This window comes from Neovison vison, chromosome 5, assembly GCF_020171115.1.
Source record: "Neovison vison isolate M4711 chromosome 5, ASM_NN_V1, whole genome shotgun sequence".
Lineage (NCBI taxonomy): Eukaryota > Metazoa > Chordata > Mammalia > Carnivora > Mustelidae > Neogale > Neogale vison.
This window is the reverse complement of record NC_058095.1, coordinates 56,154,631-56,174,459: the sequence shown is the minus strand read 5'-3', so window position 1 is coordinate 56,174,459 and position 19,829 is coordinate 56,154,631. Positions and strand designations below refer to the sequence as shown.

Sequence of the window (19,829 nt, the reverse complement as noted above, 5' to 3'; positions counted from 1 at the left end):
CTGATCTCCGGCAGGGAAAGGCGGTGTGTGAGGCCGAAGCAGCCCCTCAGAAGCCCCTTAGAACCCTTGTAGCCGGGGCGCAGTGTTGCAGTAGCAACGCCCTCCGTTTCTGGTCCCCCCCTTTCAGGCTGGAATGGGAGGACCCGGCGCGCCACGTGACCATCCAGGCAAGTCACGTGACGAGGAGCCCGCAGGCGCCGGGCGTGGGGAGGGAGGGGCTCGGCGGCCTGGTTACCCTGGCGATGGGCTGCTGGGTGCAGAGGCTTGCAGCTCGCGGGGTTTGCCCGCAGATGCCTTAGTTTCGGGTGCTGGGTCGTGGTAAGTGAGACGCGGAGACTGACAGCGAGAAAGAACTCCCCTGTCTCCTATCTTCTCACCCTGCCTTGGCGCAGAGCTGTTCCGACACGGAACAGGATTTAGGAGCCCCTTCCCGAGGCCCGCTGTGGTCAGGACGTCTTCAAGTGGCTGCGGGTCCCTCGCCCCGGGGGTGCCCATGAAGTGCCATTTTGTTCCCGAGCACAGAATGCTGCATGGTCTTGGAGGCCGAGTCCAGAAGAATGCGGGCGCTCAGAAGAGTGCGGGGGGGTGGGGAGCAGAGCCAGAGAACCAGTGGTGAGGGAGAGCGGTCCTGCCGGTCGTGTTGGACAGAGGAGTGAGGACGCAACGGTGTTCTTTGCCTCCCCGTGTACACCAAGGAGACCGACCCTATCCTCCCTTGGATATCCTCCCTTGGGTAAGGGAGGGTACACAGTTTTTAAAAACATGAATAGGTCACCCTCTGGGGGGAAAATGTTTGTATGCTTTAGCGGTGAGAGGCAGCTTTGTGATGGTCATTTAGGGAAATCGGGTGTTGAAAGAATGCAGTTTTGCACTGAGCTGTCTGTACATGTTCTAGTGAGGACAGCGATTGCAGCATAATCGAGAGGGGTCATTTGGATCCCAAGACCCCAGAACCACACAAAGACACACTGGTCAGCAATGGACATGACTCTGTAATATTTTTTCCTGTTTATTTTATGCTTATTGTTCTTAAACAGCTTGTGACAGAAAACTCGGACCCAGGGAAACACATAGAGACTCAGGAATACTATTGCAGGGGCTGGGAGAGGGGCCCTGGGACAGGAATCTCAGGTCTCCTTAGCTCGAGGCTGCCGGGGGAGGGGAGGGAGCCATCCAGGGATGGCAGGTTTTTGTTCTCCCCAGGAACACCATTCTTACTGGAGGACTTTTGGGGTAGGTGCGTGAAGAGGGGGAACAGGGTGGAGGGAACGTTGCCAAAGCACAGAGTCATGAAGTTTTAGGTTGGCCGCCGGTGTAGGGGATCTAGCTCCTGGGAAAGGAGAATTAGTTGAGGTAGTTGATTATGCAGGAAATCTTCCCCATCCGCCCTCAGAGCATCCTCTGGCTGTTTGGCAAGTAGGGTCAGTGCCTCAGGCTAATGCGGGGTTACCCGGTGCGAGGATGGCCCCTGAAGGTCAGATCCAACCCACAGCCTGTGCCTGTCCATCTGGCAAAGCACAGATCCTCTTTGCATATTTAAATGGTGGACCCAAGCAAAGGAAGAAGAGAATTTTGTGACATATTTCACTGTTCATAAGTAATTTTTTATGGGAACACGGTCACGCTCCTTAACTTCCACATCATCTGGCGGCTGCTTCTGTGCTCTGTCGGGAAAGCTAAGTAGTTAGGACAGAGATGATGCAGCCTCACAAATCCTAAAATATTTATCATCTGGCCTTTATGTTAAAGGTTTGCTGCCCTCCCTGGGCGGGGGGCGGATACCGACGTTGGGGATTTGGTTGGGGGAGAAAATAGAGCTTTAGCTGCAGAGACTCTGGAAACCATGACGTTCAAACTGGAAACATTAGTCCTGGAGCTGATCTGAAGTCTTGGAGGTGGGGATGCCACAGGCCTCAGATAGTGACGCTGTTCTCTATGCGGCTGGGTTTCAGGTAGTCATACGGCAGGTCAAGTCGCGTATTCCGGGCCGTGATCTCTCTTTCTAGGTTTTCCAAATCTGTTTGGAATTGGTTTAATACCGCCTTGGCCTTGGGACTTGAGAAATACTTTTCTTTGTGATGCCCCAGAGGCACCTAGGAAAGGACAAAGGATGCATCAGTTTCTAGTCCAGAGGCAGAAGCACGGAGGGCCTAGCCCCTGTTCCGATGTTTCCCTTCCAACCGTCATTTCCCTTTCCCCAGAGCCCCCTCTTACCATGTCTGGCTGGCGGCGACCCAGATGCCACGTGATGGTCATTTGAAGACAGGCCTGTCGGATATCAGGTAGTGAAGCCATCACCGTGGCCATCGTTATTTCTTCCTTGGAGGTGGGCGGGGGCATCCGCATTGTGCATGGGGCGTTAGGGACCCAGGCATACCAGTCCAGCTGGGGGAAGAAACTGCAACCCTAGGATCCTGAGACTTATGCTTTGAACCCCTGTCTCTCCCTTAGGAATCCCAAGGTCCAGACGCCTGCCTTCAGGGACCTGGGCTTTCGGCTCTCATACCTGGCCCTGGTTGATGGCCCCGTGCTGAGCAGTGCATGTGAAGACACACATGGTAAGGAAATGGCAGAGTTGCTTCTGGGACTGGAAGGAGACGGGGAAACCTGCCAGAGAGGAACAGGATTGAGGGGCTCCAGTGCGAGAGGAGAGAAATGCAGGTGATCGTCTTGGGGGTGTCTACACCAGTCGCGCTCAAACTGCGTGGATCGATTTAGGTATGTATTTTTTTTATAGTGGGTACAGACATGTATTTGCTCCTTTGTATGGTTTTCTTCACGTTTTTTCTTTTCTAGTTCGCTTTACTGTCAGAATATAGCGTACAATGCATACGGCACACAGGACGGGGTAAATAGACTCTTTACATCATTGGGAAGGCTTCCAGTCAACAGTAGACTCTTAGTAGTTAAGTTTTTTGGGAGTCGAAAGTTATAGGCAGATTTTTGACTGCTTGGCGTGTGCGGGGGAGGGTCAGCGCCCCTAATCCCCCCACCCCACCCCACACTGTTTGAGGGTCCACTGTATTTTGGCTTTGATGGGTGTCTATTCACTCAATTATTCAAATACATTGGCATTAGACCTGAGTTTCACTTCAGGTTCAAGCAATATAATCTGGGTGTCTTAGGCTGATTACTTAATCTCTCTGAATTTCCATTTTTTCGCTTATAAAATGTGGGTGATAACATATTGAAATTACCTTGTACGTGACAAAGGCTCGGTAAATAACGATTATTGTTATTATGGAATTATTATGGAATTGTTATTATCGGGGGCTAAAAAGCACTGAGTGGTTGAATATCTTCTGCCTCAAAAAGTGGTTAGGAATTTAGGGACGTTTCCTCCTGTTTCCCAATAGAGGATTGTAAATGCCCGAGTTATAAAGGGAGGAACAGAAGAAGTCATGTATTTATAGTGTCACAGCCAAGAGAGGCTTTCCACAAAGGTTATCTCAGGCCACTGATTCTACAGTGGAGTTGGTGACTTAGAGCCACTAAGCCTATGAGTTAAGTGGAACAAATATAATCACTCCCTTTCTATCAGTTAAAAAAAAAATCAAAGACCAGAGAGAGAGAACTACTTGTCAGGATCACATGGTCCGGAAAAGGCAGAGGTTGACCTTGAACTCGGGTTCCTGACTGCTACTCTCAAGCTGTTTGTAATTTTAGCACATTTCCTCTAAAAAGGCTGCTGGGAAAATTAGGCAAAGTGCGTGATGAGAACCGAGGTGAGTGGAGGAAGAGAGGATGAGAGGCAGTTGGTGGAGATTAAAGCTGACATGTGAATATTTATTTTTGTTTTCCCAACGTAGAGAGTGGTTGGGGAGAAGCTGAGCGGGGAGAGAGGGGGAAGGGTCTTCTGGGGGCCTGGGGGATCTGAGAGACAGTTCTGAGGTGTCCAAGACAAAGTTTGGGCCCGGAAGGGTGAATGCAGGTGTTGGTTTATCATTGGCCGCATCCCTGGGGCCTGGCTCTCCCCAGTAAACATCTGGAGTTGTCCCGGAGAGCCAGAGGTGCTGGCATGTACCCCAAGAATGATCTAAAGCAGCCCCTGTAGGCCCATGTGTGTTAGACAGGGGGAGATGAACCTAGCAAGAACTCGAGAAAGGCTGTTCCTTCCCCAAAGGTTAAAATGCAGGTAGGGGTGCCCTAGGTCTAGCCGGATCCTACCCGAGAGGAGGGGGAACTGGACTGGCCCCAGAAATGTGGCCCCAAGGGGCCATGCGCGGGGTCCCAGTTGGCACCAACCTGTATAGTACTAAGTTGGGATGGGACGGGATGGGACTAGGGCAGTGTGGGACATGCGCTGTGCACCCTGGACATGTGTGTGTGCTGGACAGTGGCGGGTGGGAGAGGCAGGGAGGGAAAGCAGCGTGGGACATCATGGGCCTTGCTGGGAGCTCTTCCCATGTATCTGTCCTCACGTGAGAAAACAGACAACCAGGAGGAGAACAGGGGTCCCAGCAGGGCCTGGGAAGATCCCGCCCTGGCTGCGGTTCTGGTCTTATGGGGCCCCATGCTTGGGCCCCACGATGCGCCTGGGGCTTGGGGATGGCAGTAGAGGGTGATGGCCAGGGTCTCTGAGGAGGACAGCCCCTGGGTGTCTAGAAGTGGCTTGAGTCTTAGCAGGTGGGAATGGGATTGAGATGCTATGCACATGGCTGGAAGGGAGGTGGGATGCAGGGTTGGGGTCCTGAACCCAGAGGGGCAGAGCGGCCCAAGGGCCCCAGTCCCTGGGGAAGGGTCCTACCTCGGTCCTGGGCCTGGCACAGCCCCACCTCGGTGATTTCCCGACACCAGGCCTGCAGCTCCGGGTCCCCTCTCACAATGTCGTCCCTGTGGTAGAAGAGGCGGACGATGCCTTCCACGTATCTGCCCGGGGGAGAAGGGAGGTGAGCTTCCCGCGAGAAGAGCCTCTATTGCTTTCCTGTGGCCTGGGCCCAGGTGACTCCTGCTGTGTCCGGGGACAGATTTTACTAGACTCATCTTTGGGGACATCCCTTAGCTCTTTCTAAACATGGGTTTAGAAAGGAAGGAAACATTTTAAGGCCTTGTTTTATGAATTTTGGCCGCATGGCTGAAAGGTGTTCTTCCTGACAAACTCCCCTGACCCCAGCCAGGCCCTGGGACCCTGTGGTTTAGCCACCAGCGGCTTCCCCTCCCCGTACTTCCTGTCTTAGTCTCCCCGGCTTCAGACCCTCCCTGCTGCCTCCTGACTCTTCCTTCTCGGCCCAGGACTGAATTCCTGCCCCTCCTGTCGGGCCCTTCTTGCTTCCATGTGGGGTTTGGGCCCATGCTGACGTCAGGTGGGAGCCCCGCTCTCCCCCTCCCTGGCCCCGCTCCCACCGTCACCCACCGGGCGATGATCCCCCAGAGCCGTAAAGCGTCATGGGCGTAGAGGGCACTTGGGATTCCCAGCAGGCCCCGGTCAGCCAGGTCGTCGGGGGGACAGAGGGAGCAGTAGGTCAGCTGAGCCATGGCCCGACGCAGCAAGTGCACATGGCCCCCGCCACCCGTGCTCACCGCCTGCGACGGCAGAGAGGGCAGAGAGGGGAGGCCCTGAGCGACAGGACGGAGCCAAGCAAGGGGCTCCGAGGTGGGGTTGCTCATTGACGGACATGGGGGGGAAGGGACACTCCCCAGGGTTGGTCTGGGATCCTGAAAGTGGCAGGAGGTCACAGAGAGCTGGGTGACAAGTGGCCCCACCCCCGCAAGGCCCTGTTACCTCCTCACCTTATCAAATATCCCTCCTTCTGAGATGAGCTGGGATCTGGCCCGGGTGTTGATCTCCAAGGTATAGCGGATGTGCGGGATCAGGAGCTGGGGTGGAGGGGGTGGGGGTGGTTATGGAGGCCACGCGGGGTCCTGCCTCATGGGGCATGGGGCCCAGCCTCGTGGCCTCTCCCTGCTGGAGGCTCTCCTCGCTGCCCTGCCTGCCCCGTGGGTCTGGTTTTCTGCTGCTCCCCTCACTCCCATCGCTCCCTCTCCTGCTCTCCCTGCCCCCTGCTGCCCATCACGCTGTACTAAAGCACTTGCTTCTGTGCTCATTCAGGGTCACGGGCCCTCTGAGTGTTGATCTGTGTCAGTTCCCATCCTGTGGACTGCGGGTGATGACAGGGCCTCCCATCTCGGGGGCTGCAGCGCTCCAGCCGTCGGGCCCCCATGGAGCCCCTGGTGCTAGAGTCATTGCCATTTGTCTCGGTTCCCACCTTGACTGCTGGTGTCAAGAACCAGCCCCCGTGATGGACTTTATGTTTCTGTCCTTCATGTCCTCACAGCTGAAGCTGTCTTCTGGCTGCTTCCCTGTCAGGGGCTGCAGTGCGAGGCCCCTTTTCGGGGTGGGTGCCATGAGCCACTTACGGGGTGGGGGGCACTGAGCCTCCTGCTGACCCCGCAGGGGGCCTGACATCAGACCCGCGCCACCCCGAGCTGGGCGGTCAGATCCCTCTGTTGTATAGCTTTAGCAAACACTCGTGCTAGCTACGGAAGAAGGCTGTCTGGTCCTTGCAGGAATGCCTTTGACCCCCGACTGCCTTGTCTTATTTGCACCCAGCGTATGTGCGGCCGTCAAGCGGTGCTGCTGTCTGTCAGACCTGTGGGTGCTGCGCTCAGCGAACGACCCAAGCGGGGCCTCCAGGATCAAGATGTGAAGGCAGTTTGCACTGGCCCGAAACTTTCCAGAAAGTTCCTGAGAGATGCCGAGTGTCCTAGAAAGTCCAGAGTCCACGGGAGCAGAGCGGCTACCTGAGGACAAGCAGCCCCTAATGACAGGAGTGGTCCTTGCAAGAACGAAGGACTTTCGTAGCTTTTAGCCAGTGTCATGAGGCTGTGTTCTGTCCTTCTGTCCTTTCACAACCCTGCCGTGGTGCTCAGGATTCTGGATTCAGGAGGTCAGGATTCTGGATGCGCACCCCAGCATCTGAGGCCAGAGCCAGCCCGCGCACGGAATCTTTGTGAGCAAGCAGACTTTGCTCTCCCGTGGGACTGACCACAGCCCAGCCGTCTGCCCTGGGACAAGGCTGACATAGGTGGGGACAGGGCTGACTTCGTGATGGGGGAGCGTGAGCCCGAATAGAAGCCTGACCTGTTCCTGAAGACCAGAAGATTGTGACGCAGGAGCACCCTGAGAGCCATAAATCCGTCTGATCTGTGCTACTCTAGACTCAGAGGGGCCACGGCTACCGGTGGCCAGGCTTGGGGGCGGGAGTGCCGGGAAGCCCCCAGCTGAAACCCCGCGGCTGGAACTTGTGTGCATATCTTGCCAACATTTCCGCTCCTGGCACCTAAAATGGAAGCTTCCAGACTGGCTCTCCTCCCGGGTGGGTTGTTTCTGGCAATTACCACTGGATTTGTCCCTTCTTAGCCGTGTCCCTGTGCAAGATGTTGAGGACATTTTTACGCAACTGTGAGTCTTATTTTGTTGCCTTCTGCTTAGCAATGGATACTGAGCTCACTCTTTTATCAGATTTCAATATTTCTAGGTTTTTACCACACCCCCAGCTTGTGGGTTGTTGGATGCTGCCACAGCACGGTCCTCTGGCCTTTCTTTCTCCGGTCTGGTGCCCGGCACACTGTGGCTCCCCACCCCCAGCCAAGTCCTTGGTTTCTTTTTACTTTTCTTCCAGATCACCATCTTTCCAACGTGTGTCTTTTTCCACCTGCCTCCTGGGGTGTCTTCTGACCTGTTCCTACTTAGCAAACTCCTTAGCTGGGGTAGAACATTCTCCCATCAGTTCTCTGGTGTCTGTGGGCTGTCTCTTGTAATTTTTAGTTCCAGATACCGGTCTCTGGATGGTCTCATGGGCGTCACATGTCCTGGCTGCACAGAGAGGCTCGTAAGGCAGAAACAAGGTTGCTGTTTTCCTAACAACACCCCTGTTAGAATATAGGCCCATTGCTAGGTCGGCAGCTCTCTGAGAATTTCAGGGGGCTCCTTCAGTAAGATGTCCTCAAGGAACCCTAAATGATGCAACTGAAAGGGGATTTGGGGGGTAGGCGGTCTTCCAGCTCGTCTCCCCTCTTGCTCTCACAAACTGACAAACATTTTTGTGGTCGCCCTGTCGTTGGCTCTCGGGCTGTTTCCTGTTCCTGGGGTCTGAACTGGGATACAGAGGGTAGAGCATAGCACGTACCTTGAAGACAGGGTGCAGCCCCGGGAGGTGCCTCATGGTGGCCACAGCGATGACCTCGGCCACCAGGTGAGTGTTGAGGAGGTGGTACTGGAGCTGGTGGAGCTGGAAGTCGGAATTTCGGACCCAGGTCTTTGCCAGGAGCCAGGCGAGTGGGGGATCTGAGGGCAGGAACAGCGGCGGGGTCGGGGATCTGGGGCTGGGGGGCTGGATCTGTAAACAGGAAATCAAGCCTGTTATGGAGACTTTGTTTTTCTTTGGTGGGTGGGTGGGGGTCAGTGGGAATGGCGGGGGAGTGAGGAAGACGGTTGCTCCCCAGGGGTTACAATCCAGGGGAAGGGCTGAGGCCATCTTCTGCCCTGCCTCTCGCTGGCGGTGTCGCCACACCAGTGCCTGAATGGAGGGGGTGAAGGCGGGAGCGTCAAAGCGGGGGCTGCAGGGAGGAGATGCTGCGGGGGGCTGGCCAGTGGGAAAGGGAAGCCGGACAGGTGAGACAGCAGACAGTACTTGTAGCTGTTGAGAACCGCGGGAGAAAGGGTGTTCGTCCAGTGGTGAGTGTTTGGAGTCAGAAAGGCTCCAGGGGGATTAGGGTGTTTCTCAAAGTATGTTCCCAAACCAGCATCACTCAGAGGCTTGTTAGAAATACACACACTCCGTCCCCAGCCCAGACCTACGGAATCAGGAAGTCCGGCTGTGGGCGGTTGGCCCCAGCCGCATACGCTAATGGGCCCGCCAGTGACTGCGATGCCCTCTAAAGTCTGAGAACCAGCGGGTCCAGGGTGAGAATCCAAAAGGCCATTGTGACTCTTGAGCAGAACAAGAACTTCCAGTTGGGTGAGTCAGGGGAAAGCAGACTGCAGGCAAATGGAGTGACAGGAGACAGGTCTCACTGTGTGAGGAGAAGCGTTTGGGAGCCAAGGAGTGGGGGTTGCATCCCCAGGAGCAGAGGTTGGGGCCAACAGAGAGCGGTGCGGGGTGGGGCACGCCCAGGGCGCCTCACCTGGATGGCCACGGGCAGCAGCTTCCCGTCGGGTTCCATCTTCAGCAGGACAAGAGGGGCGGCCACGTACTGCTTCTCACCCCGGATCACGTTGGCTGGAATTCCATCCAGCAGGATGAAGTCGGCCTCAAACAGGGAACCGTTCTGGGGAGAGGAGGAAGGTGCCCGTGGTTCGAGTGGAAATCACACCTCCAGGGCCAGGACCAAGGGGGACACGTTGATGTAGCTTCTGGCCGCCATCCCGTGTCGGTACCAGTGTCCTGTTGGCGGGACTGGAGCATCTAGGCCAGTGCCTCTCCGTTTATAGATGCGAACGGACAGTGACCCGTGTGCGGGAGCAGCCCCGGGGTCAGGACCCGGCCTGTGCACAGTGCTGTCCGCGGTGTGGGTGCTGGAAGCCATCCTTCGGCCACGCTGGCCAGCCCCCTCTCCATCACCCCTCCGTGGCTGCTCCCTGTGTTTGCCCCCAGCGACCCCCTGGCTCAGCAAACTGAGCTCTTTCCCCACGTGTCCAAACTTCTGCTCTGCTGCCGGCCACCCCCAGGGTCCCCAGTGTCTGCTGTCGCGGAATCCAGCACACACCCACGCATGCTCGCGCACGCTCACACCCGGCTCCTCTCCTCTGAACCCAGCACTCTTCCAAGAGACCTCCCCGCTCTCCACCTCCGGCAGCGCCTCCTTCACCTTCCCCTGCCTGCCCGAGTGGCTGGGTCGGGAGTCTGGACAGCAGCCAGCGAATGCCCTTGTCCCTGTTACCATCGCTGGCTCCACCTGTGCCCTGGGAACCCACACCGTTGCCCTCCACCCTGGGGGCACCTCAGAGTTTCCCCTGCACGCTTTGTCACCTGTAGGTTTTTCCAGCATGGGACTCTGCACCCAGGCAGGGTGGGTGCCCACAGTCTCCCTCCCCCTGACTCATCTTTGGTGCCCCCCCCACCCCGTTCAGCACTTCGCAAGGCCAGGGGAACCAGCAGGATGGGAGGCAGTACCTGGAGTTCCCTCTCCAGCTGGGCCCCCAGTGCCTCCAGCCCCGGGGGCAGCACCAGCCGGGAGGGCAGGGAGGCGGAGCGTCTCAGCAGCATGGGGTTGGCCCCATTGAGAAACTGGTAGCCGAAAAGCTCATCATCCCGCCAGCACTGGTGAACCTTCTCTGTGGGGTCAGGTTGGGGGGAGGAGGAGGTGCTTATCACAGCCCAGAGGTCCCTCTCCCCCAGGCCCTACCCCAGTGGTCCCAGCACACCACCACCCAGTCTCCAGCCCCTGGGTTTTCATTCTGGAGGCCTCTGTGAGATGTTCAGGTCTCCTAAGGGAAGGGATCATGGGGGACTCTGGGGTGTGGCGGTTGGGTCATCCAAAGGGGCCCTCAGGGTCTATAGGGATCATCTTGGGGAACCACTGACCAGCCAGGGCACTCTTCTGGCCCCAGAAGATCTGATCAAAATCCTCCAGGCGGTTCCAGGGGCTCAGGAGGGTGTAAACACGTTTGAGGACCATCTCCAGCGCCCTAAACAAGCATGGGGACGTGAACCCATCGCCGAGCTCTCGGCCCCTCCCTCGTCGCCCCCGTTCCTGGGTCTCCTGGCCCTTCCTCTCTGAGCCCCAGGCTTTTCCTCACCCCGCCTTCAGCGCCCACTCGAAGTCTAGCCTCTTGTCCTCGTGGAATCTCATGTTCGGAGGCAGATCGTCTTGACACCCGGCCGCTATCGTCAGGGGTAGCCCCTCCTTCCAGGTGTCCCAGCTAGGAGATGGGGCCCAAGCTTCAGGGAGGGTGTGTTGGTCAGTGACGGGGGCAGGGCCAGGGAAGAGGGGACCTTTGGGGTGCTCACGGGCCAGTGCTCACCAGTACAGCTTTTGTCTTTCCTTCAGTTCTTTCTCTCGATGATTCTGGAACACGTCCAGGGCATTGTCTCCTGGCAGGCGTGCTGGGGGGTCGGGCATTAAGATGATTGACCGCACGGTTCTGTGTGGACCTGTGCTCTCCCCTGCATGTCTCCTTTCTTCCTCGATTTGTCTATCCCTACCGGATCCTAATCATCTATACCTATGGTTGGATTCATACCCTTCATCAGGCTGAGAACGTCTTAATCACCATGGGACCACACCTGTTTCTACCACGTACTGCCTGGCTCGATTTCATGTTTCCAGCCTCACCTGTCACACCTTCCACTGTCCTTGAAGGCTGCTGTGTAGCAGCTGTGCCGGCTGTCTTTCCCAGGGTCACTCTCCTTAGACTTCCCACCACAGACTTTGTTGACTTGCTCCTGCTCTCTGGGCCAGTCCCTGCCTGTGTCAAAGCTGTATCTTCCACGTTTCCATCCTTACTGCCCTTGCCCTCGTGTGTCTCCTGATTCATCTCCTGTTTCCAACACTAACAAATTCCTATGGTCCCTGCCCTGCTGTCGCGGTGCTCCCTGTCCCTCACAGTCTCCTTTCATGCTTCCCCAACCACACCTGCTCTGGGTTCATGGCTCAGAGCGTTTATCTTCTTGCCTTAGCTCCACCTGCCCAGGGGTCCCTGTCTCCTTCTGCACCTGCCGCCATTCCATTCCAGCCACACACACCCCCATTAGTCTGGCCACACACGGATCTCCTTTCCACTCTGCTCTTCTGTTTTCCGTTACTGCTCCGACCCCAGGCCCGTCCCCTTCTTGGAAGAGGGTGTCTCCAGATCACGACCTTCCCTTCCAGCCTCCCTGGAAGCCCTTCATCCTGGCTGTAACTTCCGTACTGAGTGACGTTTCCCTGACCCCTGTCTTGTCCCAACCTCCTGTGCCCAGCACCCACTGTGCCCAGCTCGGATGGCCACTTCACTTGGTGTTTCTGCCCGTCTGCCCCCCAAGCCCTCACCGGTGCCCTCCGGCAGGCTCAGCACACCCTGGCCCTGCACCCAGCGGTAGCAGGGGAAGGCGGCCTCTTCGCAGGTTCCCGGGCCCTGAACCGTGATGAGGTCGCAGAACCACGCGTCGTCCACCAGGGAGTGGTGTTTGCACAACTTCACAAACTGTAGGGGCCCCAAGTCCTTGGGGATGTCGCGATCAAACTCCTCCTCCTGTGGGGACCACAGCCCAGGACACTGAGCACCAGGGGCCCCGGAGAGGCCGTTTTGGTGTGCGTGAGCCTCCGCTGCCCAAGGCCTCTAGAGACAACACCTGTTCCCTGCTCCAGACACCTGCGCCCCAGGGTCCGACGTCCCCGACCTCCGTCCGTCCCTGAGCTGTCCCCGCGCAGCGCTCTCTGAGCAGCCTCTCACCAGACCGCTCCTCCCGCATCGACCTTGGCCCTGGGGTCACTTGGGGAAGCCGTGGAGGCTGCGAGGACCCTGGCGGAAGGGAGGAGGGACTCGAGTCCAGCCCGGGCCCTGGCTCCGGATCCTCTCCCTGCCCCGGCAAGTCCTCCCAGGCGCGCTCTGGCTGTCCTTCGTCCGCCCCCCGCCCCCCGCGACCCCGCCGCCCCACCGCCGCGGTCCCAGGCCGGGCCAAGGTCGGCGGGCCCCTTCCCCGTCCGCTGACCTGGCCCCGCGCCGGCCGCAGCCGCAGCTGCAGCTCCGCCTCCCCGCGCGTCCCGACCAGCCACAGCTGCACGCGGTTGTGAGACCCGGAGAAGAGCCAGGCCCCGGTGGCCACGCGGATGCGGTAGCGGCCCATGGCGCCCCCGGCAGTTCGGGCGCGGAGCCCGGTCCTGCGCCCTGGTGGGGATCGCCCGGGGCCGCCGGCGGTGTCGAGGCGCCTCCGGGGAGTCGTGGGCCTTTAAAGATGCTCTGCATGCCCGCCCTCCTCACGCCCTGTCCCCGCCCGGGACTAGCCCGAACCTGCGGCGGCGGCAGGGCTGCGGGGCAGGGCCTGGCTCCGGGTGGGGCGTCGCTGCCGGAAGATAAAGGGGTCTGGGCCTGGGCGGGGCCAAGAGGATGGAGGCGCCCCGCCCGACCTCAGGGGCGGGGGTCGCCGGTCGCGGTGGCCCCGGGGTTATTGGGAGTGAGGCGGAGGATCCTGGCCTCTACGGAGGCGGGAGGAAGAGAGGGTGAGTGGGTCTTCCAAAGTGGGAGGAAGTCTCCCCTTCTCTGGGCTGGCACCTGGGGAAGGCTGCCCTGGAAGGCCGTGCTGGGCTCCCGCAGACCCACCCGCATCCCCCTCCCCTTCCCTCAAGACCTCTGGTCCCTGATTTCTACCTCACTGGAGCCCATTCCTGCAGGAAACGACCAGGGGCTCCCTAGAGCCTGAAAAAGTAGCAGCTCAGGGACTTGCTCCCCTCTGTCCCACAGCCCAGTTTCGCACATCCTAGATACACCAGAAACAGAGAGGCCTGACAGGGCAGTCAAAGCTCCTTTTGTCCTACGTTCAGTGGGTGCAGAAAATATTAGGGACTCATGTGTTAGTGTGCCTGCCGCATGGAGTCAGGTAGGAACCCAGCATACAAGGGTGATTCCCATGACCTTTGTCCTTGCCAGGTGAATGCAGCTCCGTGCCCTGCGGTTTGAGATTAATTTGTCTCACTGATCCTGATGAGTTCTTCCCCTACCCAAATTGTTTTCTCCTGAAAAATTATATGTAAACGGCTTTCACTGGGCCTTAAATCCCACTTCTTTCATCAGCCTCCTTGTCCTTATCCCCACCCCCCCCAGATATTTCCTGCGGGGCTCTAAGGACAGGAAACTGGGGGCCAGTGCTGGTTAGGGACTTTGTAAGCTCTGGGAGGCCGATTCCAGACTCAGGCTTTGTCACGCTCACCCCTGCCCAGGAATCTGAGGAAGCCTCTGGCAGGTCCCTGTCTAGGCCCTGCTCCAGGTCCCTTAGAAACATTTGGTTCCCAGGTTATGCCTGGCGATGCTAGGGCAGGGCAAGTTAAAGCTTCTTTCTTGAGCCTGACCCTCAAAATGATATGGCATGGTGGTTACTGGGGATAAGAGGGCTTCTCGGCCCACAGGACAGCCTCCCAACCTCACAGAAGTGTCTGGTCCTTACCAGGCTGCCATTCCCTTTCTTACTTCCAGGCTGACCCCTCCCTACATCGTCTGCGCTCAGAACTGGGTGTCTGCCAGTTCTCGCAGTTTGGGGGGCTCACCCAGTAAAATGGCTCACATTGCCCCCTATGTAGTAGCTGTGTCTGACCTTTCCCACACAGACCCCAAAAGGTTGCTTTTGCCTATACGAGAGGCTGTTTGATTTTGCCAAATCAGTCCACCCCTGAACCTGCTTCCCCACTGTTTTGTGACACCTTTTCTGCCCTGTCTAGCGCACAGCAGGATCACATGGCAGAGGGGGAAGGAATAATCGAGAATCATTCTAGTTAGTGCATATGCGAAGTGAGTTAGTATGTTTAAAACACTTAGCTGAAGCCAGTGTGTTTTATCTGTGATTATGCTGTTATTTACTCATGGGAAACAATTTCCACTTGAATGTCTGCGTCCCTTCTAGAAATTCCTCTGCCCTACCACCACGCAGTTTCTCCAGGTCCCTCCAGAGACCCTAGACTCCCACTAGGGGTCATACTCCTCTAGAACCTTTTCCCCACTTCTTTTCTTTTTCCTTTTTAAGCACTTGAGTTATGTTGGGGGAATACAATTCCTGGCCCCGAAAAACCTCTCCAACAAAGGTAGCGGAGAAAACCAGTTTTCTTTCTGAAGAAGCATTAAACCAGTATGGGATGTGCCTCCCAAGTAACCCACGATGAGACCACAAAGACAGAAAGACACCTTACCCCTTCCCTCTGGACAGGCAGGTGCAGCCCATTCCACCTCCTCAAGATAGCCAGGAACCAGCCCTCAAGGCAGAGGCTTGATGGCACCTTTTGCACCGTTCATCCTGCCATCACCTGGTAATGGATGACCGTCCGTGTGATTGCTAGGCTCGATTGTGAGAAGCACAGAGTTCTTTATCTTTTTTTAAAGATTTTATTTACTTATTTGACAGACAGAGATCACAAGTAGGCAGAGAGGCAGGCAGAGGGAGAGGGGGAAGCAGGCTCCCCGCTGAGCAGAGAGCCTGATTCGGGGCTCGATCCAAGAACCCTGAGATCATGACCTGAGGTGAAGGCAGAGGATTAACCCACTGAGCCACCCAGGCGCCCCAGAGTTCTTGTATCTTTATGACGGCAGGCGGTTTTGCAGCTTGGAGCATGGAGCCCCCCTGGGTTAGGCTCCTGGGCTCCCACAGAAGTAGGAGAGAGGGGCACTATCTCCTTTGATGTGAACATTTCAAAGAGGTAGATCCCAGGCCCTTGGGAAAGACATTCCTGGATCATAAAGCAGGCAAGAAGCTTGTTTAGCTTCTAAAAAGATTCACACACATTTCAAAGAGACAGAGAAAGAGCGTAAAATGGCACGTTTTCTTTTTTAAAAAATATTTTATTTATTTGACAGAGACACTGTGAGAGAGGGAACACGAGCAGGGGCAGGAGGAGAGGAGAAGCAGGCTCCCCGCCGAGCAGGGAGCCCAATGCGGAACCTGAGCCCAAGGCAGGCGCTGAACTGCCCCAAATGACATGTTTTGTAACGTAAATGTCCTCAGACAAGGGCACTGGGGAGCAGTCTCTTGTTTTCAATACAGAGAATTAAACCTCTTACTTAATTTTTTTTTCCCTTATGTGACCATTCTGTTCCGCATGCTGCTGGAAGGGCCAAACGCTGGATCTTGCCTCGCCGTCGGCGGGAAGGAAGGCCTCATCGGCCCCATGAGCACCCCGAGGCTGAGCTCGCCCCCTCTTCCAGACTCCCAGACCCCATTCCCCACGCCACCAGCCAGGCGGCTCCCACGTTCCCGTGACCTCTCCTCGCAGGGCAGCCAACTTCCTGATCAAAGCTTCCCTCACTAGGTCACCGCCAGGGCCTGGGGGTGGGGGGGTGGCCCTGAGGTTTTATGGCCAGAAAGGCTTGTGCAAGTGTTTTTCTAAACCGAGGAATGATTTCATCTCCTTCCTTTCTCGTGTGCCAGTGTGGTCCCAGCTGCAGCCCCCCGAGAGGGTAACCCCACTGCGCCTGGCACAGCAGTGTCTGAGCTCGTACTCGGCACAGGGCTCTAGACATGTCTCTTTGTTCCTCGAGGGTGACTGGGACATGCGGACATGTCACGTTATAAACCATGTCACGTTAGGCTGTGCAGATATAGGACCTGACTGTGGGGGAGAAACGATTCCCCGTTTTCCAGTCAGTCCCTTGAGGACTCGCTCCTTGTAAGACGCCTGGCACTTCTGTCTCAGTGTCATCGCTCGCTTCTGTCCTTATTCGGGGCTATAGCTGCAGAAACTCTGTCCTGTACCGTCTAACGGGTGCAGGCATCCCCGCATAGGCCACCGATAGTGATAGACGCTCAGGCTTTCCAAGCTCTTAGTTCACACGGGCTTGGGCACCATTCCCAAGAGTGACTCTGGTGTGAGGGGACTGAGCCAAGGCCGTGTCCAGCTTTAGCCTCTGAAACTGTCAGGCCTTGGCATTGAGCCTGGTCGTTTGAGTGGCCACTTTTGGGACCCCTTGTGTTCCTTCCTGTTGGGGGATCTGTGGTAGAACCTTCTCAGGCTTCCACAGAGGACTTGAGTACTATTGAACCGTGTAAAAGAAATTCTGAATCTCAGTCTCTTTTCTTTCAGGTAGTGTCTTGGGCCCTTTAGGCAAATTCACCCCCTCCTCCTCACCTACCCATTCTGCAGACCAAGGGAGATTGGAGTGGCATGGGAGACGGGGAGGGTGTGGCCAGGAAGGACAAGCCTTTGGGGGACCTCAGAAGGGGCCAGAGAGAGGGACGCTCTAGGCTCAGAGAAGAGTCAAAGATGGTTTCCTCTCAGGGAGCCGTGTCCATTCAGAGAGGAAAAAAGCTGGCAGATTTTTACCCTTTAGCTGCCTCCTTTCCCACTGATTTCACTACCCCAATCCCAGCAGGGATGCCCACGGTGAGCCCCAAGGGTCTGCTCAGGTTTCTGTGCATTCGAAAATCATCTGCGATCATGAATATGCTTCGAGGGGTGCTTGGTTTGGGTTGTTCAGAAAATCTCTGCCCTACTGTCCACACTTCCTACAGCTTGCAGTTTTCGCTTAAGACATGTTGCTCATAGAAGCCTCTGGAGTTCAATGGTGGCTCATCTGACCGTTGCTCTGGAAGACCCAGAGAGGGCAGATAAAATCCGGGCAAGGCACAGAGGACACGGGCGTGGACCCACGTGACGTCTCAGATGTTAATGGTGGTTTGTGGCCCTCCAAAGGACCACACGGGTGAACAGATACGTGAAAGTATGAACATTTCAAGCGGTAGGGACAGAGAGCAATGAAGAAACCAATGTTTTCTGGGTTTTGTAAGGGGGTGGTAATGGAGAAGGTAGAGAAACGTGACTCAGGGCTGTGATTTCCTCAGCAGTGCTCACTGCTTGGTTGCTAGACACAAGGAAGAGAAAAGGTTTCAATCATCCAGATTGTTAATCGTTGGAACAGGGATCCCGAGGCTCTGTCACAGGCTGACATGAGCCCCTCCCTCGCTCTTCCCACCCCTGCATCAGTGGTAAAAATCAGGCGTGGGCACCGGGTCCCATTCTCACATGTTGTCAACTTGCATTTTAAGCAAACATGGGGTCAAGGTAGGTCTCCTGGGCCCACTTTCACGAGACTGGCATCTCTTAAACTGCTTGGATTTACTTGGTCCAAAGCTGGCTCTTCTCCGCATTTCTGTAAAGAGGTTGAGAAGTTAATCCTGGGCCTTCTCTCCACCCCTAACTGCAACTTTCTTAGAACACCAGTTTCTTAGAACACCAACCTCCGATTCCTGGCTGATCTTTTCAGGACGTCTCTGGAGGGTCACCCCCATGTGTGTTGCACCCTCCGCTCCGTCTCAGAGAAACAAAGGGTAGAGGACAAATGAGTGTGGGGTCTGCCGTGGGGGATACGAAAATCCCACTCCTTTTCTGGGATCCCAGCCACTGCTTGCCTTTCTCTTGGTTCTAACGTTTATCGTGTAATCCTACATAATTCAAATTTCTTACTCACTGATTCCCAGAAAGTTTTCATGTCTTGCGTGATGGTCTCTGTCCCTGGGCTTTCAGGTGTTCCTTCCATGTAAAAGACTGGTAGTGAAGGTTCGAAAGGTAACAGCCAGGGCAGGGACCAGAGTGAGGCAAGTGAGACTCTCACCTTGGGCACAACATTTCAGGGGCCTCCCAAAACTCAGTAATCAAGATATAGTATATTTTGACACAGTATTTTATTTTATTTTATTTTTAAAAAGATTTTATTTACTTATTTGACACAGAGAGAGAGATCACAGTAGGCAGAGAGGCGGGGGCGGGGGGGGTGAAGCAGGCTCCCTGCTGAGCAGAGAGCCCGATTCGGGGCTCAATCCCAGGACCCTGTGATCATGACCTGAGCCGAAGGCAAAGGTGTAATCCACTGAGCCACTGAGGTGCCTCTTGATACAGTATTTTAAAAGATCAAAAGGAATGCAAAGAAAAAATATGGGATGAACATGATATCAAAATTTAAAATAAAGCCAGGATCACCTGTAAGGCTTCGTATCAGCCATCTAAATTCTTAACCCTTTTTGCAGTCATTCCTTCCGCTAGAAACTTCTCTTTGACCTGATCCTTGGCATCCCCATACCCAATCCACAAAATCTGGAATTTTCTTACTTGATCTTATTTCTGTTTATTCACAGGCTCTCTTACCTCCTCTCCCCACTTCCACCCTCTCCTCCGCAATGGCGTGCTTGGGGAAAAATCCCCATTTTTCTTACTGTGTAAAACACTTATTTCTCATAGTCTCACCTCCTCTTCAGACTCTGCTCTGCCTCCTGGCTTTCTGAAACCAAAATGTGTCTTCAAGGTGTTTTCTAACTAACAGGCCATCTGCTACTTTCTCCACGTACCTAAATGACCTCACCAGATGGAATTCTCAGGTATCGATGTCTTTACCATGAGTGTCTGTAAACTGAAGAGTGCAGAGACCGACCCTCTTAAGATTCATGCCCTGCCCTTCCTGGCCCCAGACAATTGGCTACAATCAGGGTGTGTGTGTGTATGTGTGTGTGTGTGTGTGTGTGTGTGTGTTTGAAGAACATAAGAAAAGGAATGCATCTAGGGGCGCCTGGTTGACTCAGTGGGTTAAAGCCTCTACCTTCGGCTTGGGTCATGATCCCGGGGATGGAGCCCCTAGTCGGGCTCTCTGCTTGGCAGGGAGTCTGCTTCCTCCTCTCTCTCTCTCTCTGCCTACTTATAAATAAATAAAATCTTTAAAAACTAAAAGAAAAGAAAAGGAATGCATTTAATCAGTCCCACAAGACTCTGAGAAGTCGATGTCATTGCTCCTCTTTTGTAAATGAAGGTACTAAGTAAGGCTCAGTTGGGGAAGGGATGTCCTCAAAGCCACACATGTAACGAACAGGTGGAACAGCCCGAAGCAGTCATGGCATGATTGACAGCCTCAGCACCCATTCTCTTCACCCCTTCAGTCGCCTTCTGCCCTGATCCCTGTCATGAATCCCTCCCCAAAGATTACTTACAACCTCAATGTTCTAAAAGTCTCCATTAGGGCTGCCTCTGGAGGGTGCAGGGTCTCAAGGAAATACTTTTCTGCAGGCCTACTATCTGTATAGATGATTTGATTAAAAATGTTTTCTGGAATTCATGGGCCCGTGTTGGATAGGGTGGTTTCTCAGTGACATATAGAATCGTGGTTAGTGAGACAGTCCTTACACATTTATTTACTGGGCGGCCAGTGCACACGGAATCTGGCA

General features: G+C 55.5%; 1 protein-coding gene and 1 long non-coding RNA gene across 9 annotated transcripts; one reads left to right on the top strand and one right to left on the bottom strand.

Annotated features, from left to right (window-relative positions):
- Positions 1–330: 330 nt before the first annotated feature.
- On the top strand, positions 331–7,400 carry LOC122906680. The gene is made up of 4 exons (XR_006384587.1): positions 331–733; positions 2,202–2,282; positions 2,452–2,718; positions 6,551–7,400. It is a non-coding gene; the product is annotated as an uncharacterized LOC122906680 (long non-coding RNA).
- On the bottom strand, positions 997–12,872 carry ALOX12 (arachidonate 12-lipoxygenase, 12S type). Of its 8 annotated transcripts, XM_044248924.1 has the most exons (15): positions 12,636–12,697; positions 12,276–12,445; positions 11,974–12,175; positions 10,967–11,048; positions 10,742–10,864; positions 10,527–10,630; positions 10,116–10,276; positions 9,127–9,270; positions 8,130–8,339; positions 5,731–5,817; positions 5,354–5,523; positions 4,748–4,869; positions 2,507–2,607; positions 2,215–2,406; positions 997–2,093 (listed from the first exon to the last, which is right to left on the bottom strand). In XM_044248924.1, the coding sequence occupies exons 2-15, from the start codon at positions 12,393–12,395 to the stop codon at positions 1,914–1,916; spliced, it is 1,998 nt and encodes a 665-aa protein (XP_044104859.1). In that variant the 5' UTR covers positions 12,396–12,445; positions 12,636–12,697; the 3' UTR covers positions 997–1,913. The 8 variants fall into 8 exon arrangements, with proteins under 8 accessions (XP_044104859.1, XP_044104862.1, XP_044104861.1 ...); XM_044248927.1 differs by lacking the exon at positions 12,276–12,445 and having other exon boundaries at positions 2,215–2,268; positions 12,636–12,870; XM_044248926.1 differs by lacking the exon at positions 12,276–12,445 and having other exon boundaries at positions 4,748–4,833; positions 12,636–12,870.
- Between the last annotated feature and the right edge of the window lie 6,957 nt (positions 12,873–19,829).